Here is a 10,377-nt window from a genome sequence, read left to right on the forward strand (position 1 = left end):
TTAGCTCATATTAAGTATGATATACAATTTAAAGGGCAAAATTCCTGTTTCCAAAGAAAATGGAACAACTTTTGCACCTGTAGTTAGGGAAAATAAGTAGTGCAACATGTGTAACGCCACTGTTGTCTGATTGTATATTCCTCTTGGTTCATATTTTTTTGTCTGCCAAGATTTCGTTATCGACAGTGATTGGAAATATGAGTGCTTGTATACAGCCTTTGATTGGACACATGGTTTTCGTACAGTAATCATTAAATTCCAATTTTTTCCTACAGGACTAAATGGGGTGGAAAAGTTTGGTCATTTACATATATGCCTTAAAGTGGTAACAGAAACAACCTGTTTACATCTCATGGAGTTGGAGGTTGGAAAATGGTGATGGTAAATTAATTATGTTTTTGGTACACAAAACAGATATTATGAATGGACCTCACAGGGATTAAAAAAGATAATAAATGTAGGATATGTGTAGCCCAGACTAATAATTTAGTCATTTAGTTGTTAAACTTTTAGAAAGAACAGCAATAGTGGAATTAATAAAAATAATTAAATAATTTATTTGCACAAGAAACTAGGTTAAACACATATTTACTTTAAATAAATGACAAGAAAAAAAATGGTTTATTTTATTTTATTTTATGGGATTTATTTCTGGTTTCTGATTGGCTTGCAGGCCTAGGGAGGTTTGTTGACCAATGAGGTTGCACAACATAGGTGTGTGCGGCGGGTGAACACGCGGTTCCCGGCGTTTTTCTCACACTAGGGCAGACAGCGGTAGAGCGAGCACCTGGAGCTCAGATCTTTCCAGCTAATCGGAAATAAAACAAAGTAAAAGTTAATAAAAGTTCACTAAAACATCACAGAACATTCCTAGTTAGCAGGATTACTTACCTGGAGCTGTAATTGGAGCGTCTGCGTTGTCTACCCCGTGTGAGCATGCTGCGGTTTCCCCGCATTGGTAAGGCAAGCACAACCTAGTGCTATGCTGGCTAGCTAACATGCTAACCGCTCTATGGGGAAACCCATTGAGTTATATTGACTGTTAGCGATATATTAGCAATCTAATATGCTTATATTTTGGGAAAATATGAACCATCCTCCTGTTAGGAGGGTAGTTAAAGATGTTATTGATGAGTTATTGTGTTAATGTTTGCTATATTTCTACTGTTTATTGAGCATTTCTGTCGTCAAATGTGAAATATTTTAGGCGAAGCACAGCGAGTGTAGCCGCTAGCTGCAGCCTCGTGTTGGCTAATTTTGTAACGCTAAAATGTTTATTTGAGCCATTTTGTGTGAATGTTATGCTCTCTATACACTGTAAATTATTATTACAGTTTACAGATACTCAGGAATTGAGTAAATCAGTTTAGTGATTTAATTGTTAAACCAAGTCATAGACTTAATTTTCTATTCTGACTCTATGTGTACTATAGGTCAGGTTTTTTGAGAGAGGTGAAGTTGAACTGAATTCCAGTGATTTGGATGGCGAGCCGAGCCCGACTATCTGAACCAAGGAACCTTACTGCATGCAGCGAACTGAACTGAACTCTGATTCCACGTTCACACTGACACTGAGCCTATTCACTTCTGAGCTTGGTAGGCTAAACTTGCACTCCCACAAATCGCAGGATCCTACATTCGCTCGACTTAACTTTGTGGACATGGACTGTGGTATGCGAACACATTTCCAATTGGAATCAGAACACTAAAGGACGTCTAAGTCCCAGGATTCTCTAATTTCCATTTTCTGAACGTGACTGGTGTTTATTATTTTCTTTGTTTTTTTCTCTTCTCACAATTACCCGGGTAACATGTTTTGTATGCACTGAATTGTGTTTTTTTTGTATTAAATTGAACAATTCCTTTTGCCAAATATACTTTTAGTAGTCCAGTGTGGTCTCAGTGGTTTGGTTGCTCTGGCTCTGTAGTCAAATCTAGTGAGGAAACTTCTGATTGGCCCAATTGAATTTCTTATATACATACTTTGCTATATCTAAGAACTGCACTTACCGTACTGTACACCTAATACTGGTTACAGAAGTTGGCGAGCCAGCCAGGAGCTAGTTTTATACTAAATCTTATGTTTGAGACACACACTGAACTTGGGTTGTATTCCTAAATTAGGACAGGATAATCTCCCAAAATGGAATTTATCGAGCAATCTGGTGTCAAAGTTCCAAACTCAGTTATAGTCAGTGGGATAGCTGGGTCTAGCATAGAGGAAGAGGTTCTTACTTTTCTGAAGAAATATGGTTCAATAAATAGAACTTTTATGGTAGATGATCCCACATCAGAACTCCACTCAAACTTAATAGTAGAGTACACTTATGGTACAGCCATGCAGATTCTAGAGCCCATGCTGCCTCATACTCAGACACTGTCAGATGAATCTAACAGTAGATACTGTGTGAGTGCTTTAGCTAATGTCTATTGCCAAAAAGTAGGGGGTAGTGTTACACAGACATACCTGGGTGAATTAAAAAGAGTAGCCAAGCTAAGTGGCAAGGACTTCGAAGAGATGTTGAAGGAAGCCCTAGCACAAATAGGTGAGTCTGTGGAAGCTTCTGAGCTTGCTGACCAAAAACTCAGTCCTGAACAGTCCAAAGAGTACCGCCAACTAGGGAGTTCACCTTTATTGTTGCTTGACATCCCTCGTGAGCCTGAGTCTTACAAAACCGGCACAACTCCATTGATAATTCCACCACTGTCACCTGTGCAAAAAGTGATTCCCTCACTGGATCCTGGTGCAATTAATCCTCCCGAAGTCCAGAAGCTAGTAGTAGAACATATAGTGAGGAGTGAGGAGAAATCTTCATATGCACATTTATCCTTGAGGCTGAGAACTTTTTCTGGGAAGAATCCTAGACCATACAGCGAAGCCGATTATGACACATGGCGTTCTCATGTTGATCTGATGATGAATGACCCTTCAGTCTCTGAGATTGAGAAAACACGAAAAATAATTGAAAGTCTTCTAGCTCCCGCTACTGATGTCATCAGGCACCTTGGCCCTGAAGCTTCTCCTACATGCTATCTACAGCTTCTAGATTCAGCCTTTGGTTTAGTTGAGGATGGAGAGGAACTGTTTGCTCGATTTATGAACACGTTACAGAACATGGGAGAGAAACCTTCTGCTTATTTGCAGCGTCTCCAATTGGCGTTGAGTCTTGCAGTGAGAGCAGGTGGAGTTTCAGCTGACAATGCTGACAAGCACCTTCTAAAACAGTTTTGTAGAGGTTGTTGGGAGAATAGCCTACTAGTTGATCTGCAGCTAGAGTGCAAGAGGGACAGTCCTCCCCCATTTGCTGAACTGCTGTTGTTGTTGCGCACAGCTGAGGACAAGCAAGAGGCCAAGACACTGAGAATGAAGCAACATCTTGGAGCTGTAAAGCACAAAGCTTCTCTGCACCAGCACAGTGCTTGTGAGTGTGACGAAACACCCACCAATTCCACTCAAGGTGAGATGATTGAATTAAAAAAACAAGTTGCAGAATTAAAGAGCCAATTGACCTTGATGATGACAAAGAAACAAGAAAGAAAAGCGCTATCCAGAACCGAACCATCAAAAAGAGAACAACTGAAAAAAGCTGAAACACAAAAACCTGACCATGTGAAGAAAGAATGTAAGTCACCTACCTTTCATTGTCCAGTCTCCAAGCCAAAACCTTGGTATTGCTTTCGCTGTGGACAAGATGGCCACATTGTTGCTACTTGTGAGTTTGATGCAAATCCTGCCTTTGTAGCTTCTAAAAGGAAAGAATTGAGAGAGCGTCAGCAACTGTGGGAGACTCAGCACGAGTCCAAGTCTTCTTTAAACTGAAGTCAGTTCCTGTCACGGGACAGACAGGAGCTGTAGCTGATCACAGTCCCAGTGAAAATAACTTGAAGAAAGGTAATAAAATGCATGCCACATTGAAACAAGCACACATGAAACAGAACTGTCGTGGGTTGCCAAAAGGCTTAGTAGGAACAAAATGCACAGCACAGATAAAAATAGGGCATGCCCATACAAGCTGTTTATTAGATACGGGATCTCAGGTGACCACAGTGTCCCATTCATTCTTTCAGAAGAACTTATCTGACCATCAGATTAATTCACTGTCTGACTTGCTAGAGGTTGAGGGAGCAAATGGCCAGTCCGTACCTTACTTAGGCTATGTGGAACTGAGTGTTGTTTTTCCAAAGGAGTTCACTGGCATAGAAGTGGAAGTCCCAACACTTGCTCTAGTAGTTCCAGACACTACTTCTGAGTCACAACCTCATGTGCTGATTGGCACTAACACACTTGATGTTCTGTATGAGACTGCCAGTGAAACTGCTGCTGCAACCCCAGAGTCACCCTTGTATGGTTATAGAGCAGTACTTAAAGTTCTAGAGTTAAGACAATGCCATCACCAAGGCAGTGCTTTTGGGTTTGTTAAGCTACATGACAAAACCCCACAGTTAATTTCTGCTGGACAGTTTGTAGTTGTGAACGGTTGTGCTGTAGTGAAGGAATACACCAATGAGACTAAGGCAATTCTAGAACATCCTACTTGGTCCTCTCTTCCAGGAGGGTTACTTGTACAACCCTGCCTCATCGATGTTCCAAGTCAGCCACCTTATAAGGTGTCTGTAATGCTAAAGAATGAATCCGAACGTGACATTGTTATTCCTCCCAAATGCATTCTTGCTGAGCTCAGTGTCATTCAGACAGTTCTGTCCCAGCAGCAAAGTGTAAATACAGAAGAAGTGAATTCTGACGAAAAGCCCAAATTAAGTTTTAATTTTGGCGATTCCCCCGTTTCTGCTGAATGGAAGGACCGAATTACAAAGAAATTAAACAGCATGCCTGAAGTTTTTGCTCAGAGCGATATTGACTTTGGTAGAACAGACAGGGTGAAGCATCACATCAAGCTTTCTGATGAGACTCCCTTCAAGCACAGAGCACGTCCTATACATCCACACGACCTGGATGCAGTTCGTAGGCATCTTCAGGAGCTACTACAAGCTGGAATAATTCGTGAATCTGAGTCACCATTCTCGTCCCCCATAGTAGTGGTAAGGAAAAAGAACGGAGAAGTACGTCTTTGTGTAGACTATCGAAAGTTAAATCTTCAGACTGTGAAGGACGCATATGCACTTCCAAACCTGGAAGAGACATTTTCCGCCCTTACCGGATCCAAGTGGTTTACTGTGCTCGATTTAAAATCAGGCTATTATCAAATTGAAGTGGAGGAGGCTGATAAACCAAAGACCGCTTTCGTGTGTCCCTTAGGTTTCTGGGAGTTTAACCGGATGGCACAAGGGATCACAAATGCTCCTAGTACTTTTCAGCGGCTAATGGAAAAATGTGTGGGCGATATGAACTTGAGAGAAGTAGTCGTGTTTTTGGACGATGTAATTGTTTTCTCAAAAACATTGGAAGAACATGAAATCAGGCTGATGCGAGTCCTTAGTCGTCTGAAAGAGTATGGATTAAAGCTTTCTCCGGCAAAATGTAGGTTTTTCCAAACCTCCGTCAGATACCTGGGCCATATAGTGTCTCAGAGTGGAGTAGAGACAGACCCTGATAAGGTGGAAGCCTTGAAGACGTGGCCCAGACCGCAAAACTTGAAGCAGTTAAGGTCTTTCCTTGGGTTCTCGGGATACTACCGACGATTCATCAAGGATTACTCCAGTATTGTGAAGCCCCTCACTGATCTAACATCTGGGTACCCACCACTGCGAAAGAGTTTCAAACACAAAGCAAAAGACAGCCAGTACCATGATCCGAAGGAATCATTTGGTGGTCGATGGACATCTGCATGCGAGACTGCGTTTAACACCATCATAACAAAGCTTACTACGGCTCCTGTTCTCGGCTTTGCAGACTCCAAAATCCCTTACGTCCTGCACACCGACGCTAGCACCACAGGGTTAGGGGCAGCCCTGTACCAAGAACAAGAGGGTATTATGCGAGTCATAGCTTATGCTAGTAGGGGGCTGTCACGCAGTGAATCAAAGTATCCAGCTCACAAACTAGAATTTCTAGCATTAAAGTGGGCTGTAACCGAAAAGTTCAATGACTACTTGTATGGGAGTAATTTTACTGTTATAACTGACAGTAACCCCCTCACATATATTTTAACCACTGCTAAGATGGATGCCACTAGTTACAGATGGCTAGCTGCCCTGTCAACTTTCACATTTAAACTCAAGTACAGGGCAGGTAAACAGAACTCTGATGCAGATGGTCTTTCCAGAAGGTCCCATGGAGGGTTAACTGAAGATGTAATGTCTCAGAAAGAAAGAGAGCGAATTTGTCAGTTCACTCACACACATCTAGATGATTCTAGTGTCAGTATAAGTAAAGATGCTGTGTATGCTCTCTGTGAGAAACACCTAGTTAACAATGTTACTAGTGAGGAAAATAGTGCCGTTGCTTTAGTACAGTCACTAGCAGTTTCTTCTGATGCTATTCCAGACAGCTTCGCTAGTGAGGATCAACATGGTGGTTTACCCATCATTCCTCATTTTTCCGAGGAGGAAATTAGAGACAAGCAGAGAGCTGACCCCTGTATCAGAGAGGTTATCAGTATGATAGAGACTGGTGAGAAGTTAGTTCCAGCAATCCGAACAGAGCTTCCTCAGATTACCTATCTGTTACGTCAGTTGAGCCGCCTTAGTCTACACAATCAGATATTGTATCGTAGGCGTTTAGAAGGTAGCACTCCAACGTATCAACTTGTTTTGCCTGAAGAACTTTGCCCTGTGGTCCTGAAAAGTCTCCATGATGATATGGGACACATGGGTATAGACCGCACCATGGACTTGATAAGAACCAGATTCTATTGGCCAAAGTTAGCAGATGATGTGGAAAGGAAGGTCAAGACGTGTGAAAGATGTGTTCGAAGAAAAAGCTTACCAGAGAAAGCTGCACCATTGACAAACATTGTCTCAACCAGACCTTTGGAGCTTGTGTGCATGGATTTTCTATCCATAGAACCTGACAGTAAAAATACTAAGGATGTCCTGGTCCTTACAGACCATTTCACTAAATACGCCATCGCTATTCCAACACCCAATCAGAAGGCCCAGACTGTCGCAAAATGTCTATGGGATAACTTAATTGTTCAATATGGTATTCCCGAATGTTTGCATAGCGACCAAGGTCCAGACTTCGAGTCCCATGTTATCAAAGAGCTATGTCAGCTTATGGGGATTCGTAAGACTCATACCACACCGTACCACCCCAGAAGTAATCCTGTGGAACGTTTCAACAGGACCCTTCTGAATATGCTTGGGACATTGAGGGACGAAGATAAATCCCGATGGCGGAATTTCGTGAAGCCTCTGGTACATGCTTACAATTGCACACGAAACGATGTAACTGGGTTCACCCCTTACGAGTTAATGTTTGGACGACAGCCGAGGCTGCCGGTCGACTTAGCATTTGGTCTACCATTGCAGTCTGATCAGCGCAAGTCCCATTCGCAATATGTGCAAGAGCTCAAATCGCACCTTGAAGATAGTTTTAAGATAGCTAGCCTAAATTCTGAAAAGAATGCCAAAGCAAATAAAACCAGGTTCGATGCGCACATAACTGCCTCCAAGCTGGAAGCAGGTGATCGAGTTTTAGTGCGAGCTGTTCGTCTGAGAGGCAAGCATAAACTTGCTGATAGGTGGGAAACCGACATCCACGTAGTGGTGAAGAAAGCAGGAGATCTCCCAGTTTACACAGTCAGGCCGGAAAATCATGATGGTCCCTTGAGAACTCTGCATAGAGACCTCCTACGTCCTTGCAGTTTTTTACCAGTGAGTGTGGGGAGGCCTGTTACACCACAACGTCCTCGCCGACCCCAGACAAGGCAGTTTGCTGAGTGCAACACAGAAGATGTGTTTTCTGATTTTGAGGAAGACTTTGAGATTCACAGACATGGGAGATTGCCTGCCATGACGCCCACGAGATTTACGGCTGTCTACGAGATACCTAGGAGAGATGAAAGTAACTTACCTGGTGATGATCCTGTGAATGAAAGTAACTTACCTGCCGATGGTCCTGTAGACAAAAATGACCTACCTGTTGTAGTTCCAGTGGAAGATGACTACCTAACTCCAGGTACCCCTGTGAGAGAAAAGACACAAGATCAGCCTGAAAGTCAGTCGCTTCATCTGACTTTTGCAGTTGACACAAATGTTGCAGAACCAGCCGAGGCAGACTCCAATGCCAATTCTTCTGAGCCGGCAGATGAGGCTGAACCTCAGGAAATGGCTGAACAGAGCATCCGGATGTATGAACAACCAGAGGAAGTTAGTAACGTCCCATTGGAAGAGAGTAATGCTGTATCAAGTGACGATGCCGCCACAGAAACACTTGATGGTATTAGACGATCGACAAGAAACAGAGAAAGACCTGACAGGTTACAGTATTCACGCCTGGGACATCCACTAATATCCATTGTTCAGTCCTTGTTCCAAGGGTTGAGTACAGCCTTTACGGATGTTCTGCAAGATGCCCAAGATTCAGAATATTTGCTTACTTCCTGCCCTAAGCTTACAACCAAGCAGCCACCCCCATGCACAGGGACGTGCATGATTTCAAGAGGGGAGGGTGTAGCCCAGACTAATAATTTAGTCATTTAGTTGTTAAACTTTTAGAAAGAACAGCAATAGTGGAATTAATAAAAATAATTAAATAATTTATTTGCACAAGAAACTAGGTTAAACACATATTTACTTTAAATAAATGACAAGAAAAAAAATGGTTTATTTTATTTTATTTTATGGGATTTATTTCTGGTTTCTGATTGGCTTGCAGGCCTAGGGAGGTTTGTTGACCAATGAGGTTGCACAACATAGGTGTGTGCGGCGGGTGAACACGCGGTTCCCGGCGTTTTTCTCACACTAGGGCAGACAGCGGTAGAGCGAGCACCTGGAGCTCAGATCTTTCCAGCTAATCGGAAATAAAACAAAGTAAAAGTTAATAAAAGTTCACTAAAACATCACAGAACATTCCTAGTTAGCAGGATTACTTACCTGGAGCTGTAATTGGAGCGTCTGCGTTGTCTACCCCGTGTGAGCATGCTGCGGTTTCCCCGCATTGGTAAGGCAAGCACAACCTAGTGCTATGCTGGCTAGCTAACATGCTAACCGCTCTATGGGGAAACCCATTGAGTTATATTGACTGTTAGCGATATATTAGCAATCTAATATGCTTATATTTTGGGAAAATATGAACCATCCTCCTGTTAGGAGGGTAGTTAAAGATGTTATTGATGAGTTATTGTGTTAATGTTTGCTATATTTCTACTGTTTATTGAGCATTTCTGTCGTCAAATGTGAAATATTTTAGGCGAAGCACAGCGAGTGTAGCCGCTAGCTGCAGCCTCGTGTTGGCTAATTTTGTAACGCTAAAATGTTTATTTGAGCCATTTTGTGTGAATGTTATGCTCTCTATACACTGTAAATTATTATTACAGTTTACAGATACTCAGGAATTGAGTAAATCAGTTTAGTGATTTAATTGTTAAACCAAGTCATAGACTTAATTTTCTATTCTGACTCTATGTGTACTATAGGTCAGGTTTTTTGAGAGAGGTGAAGTTGAACTGAATTCCAGTGATTTGGATGGCGAGCCGAGCCCGACTATCTGAACCAAGGAACCTTACTGCATGCAGCGAACTGAACTGAACTCTGATTCCACGTTCACACTGACACTGAGCCTATTCACTTCTGAGCTTGGTAGGCTAAACTTGCACTCCCACAAATCGCAGGATCCTACATTCGCTCGACTTAACTTTGTGGACATGGACTGTGGTATGCGAACACATTTCCAATTGGAATCAGAACACTAAAGGACGTCTAAGTCCCAGGATTCTCTAATTTCCATTTTCTGAACGTGACTGGTGTTTATTATTTTCTTTGTTTTTTTCTCTTCTCACAATTACCCGGGTAACATGTTTTGTATGCACTGAATTGTGTTTTTTTTGTATTAAATTGAACAATTCCTTTTGCCAAATATACTTTTAGTAGTCCAGTGTGGTCTCAGTGGTTTGGTTGCTCTGGCTCTGTAGTCAAATCTAGTGAGGAAACTTCTGATTGGCCCAATTGAATTTCTTATATACATACTTTGCTATATCTAAGAACTGCACTTACCGTACTGTACACCTAATACTGGTTACATATGGGCCCTTTAATGCCAGATTAGTATGATACCATAGAAATGTAATACCACAGTTCTGTACTGTTTATAAAGACATCAATTCTGAATTATGTATTTCATTACAACACAACTCTGTTAAAAACATACACAAAAAAAAAAACACTTTAAATGTGTAGATAGTTTTACAACATTCAAAGGACTATTTATTTTAGTGTACACAAAGTGAGAAAAGCCTTCTGTGATGCTGTGGATCT

General features: G+C 41.9%; 1 protein-coding gene across 2 annotated transcripts; it reads left to right on the plus strand.

Annotated features, from left to right (window-relative positions):
• The first annotated feature begins 488 nt into the window (after nt 1-488).
• LOC119262733 (retrovirus-related Pol polyprotein from transposon 412) lies at nt 489-9,983 on the plus strand. Of its 2 annotated transcripts, none has more exons than XM_037535917.1 (3): nt 489-958; nt 1,434-9,064; nt 9,540-9,983. In XM_037535917.1, exon 2 carries the CDS (start codon nt 3,901-3,903, stop codon nt 8,602-8,604), a length of 4,704 nt encoding a protein of 1,567 aa, XP_037391814.1. In that variant the 5' UTR covers nt 489-958; nt 1,434-3,900; the 3' UTR covers nt 8,605-9,064; nt 9,540-9,983. Both variants share the same exon structure in this region, with proteins under 2 accessions (XP_037391814.1, XP_037391815.1).
• The last annotated feature ends 394 nt before the right edge of the window (nt 9,984-10,377 follow it).

The sequence above is a fragment of the Pygocentrus nattereri genome, chromosome 28 (genome assembly GCF_015220715.1).
Source record: "Pygocentrus nattereri isolate fPygNat1 chromosome 28, fPygNat1.pri, whole genome shotgun sequence".
Lineage (NCBI taxonomy): Eukaryota > Metazoa > Chordata > Actinopteri > Characiformes > Serrasalmidae > Pygocentrus > Pygocentrus nattereri.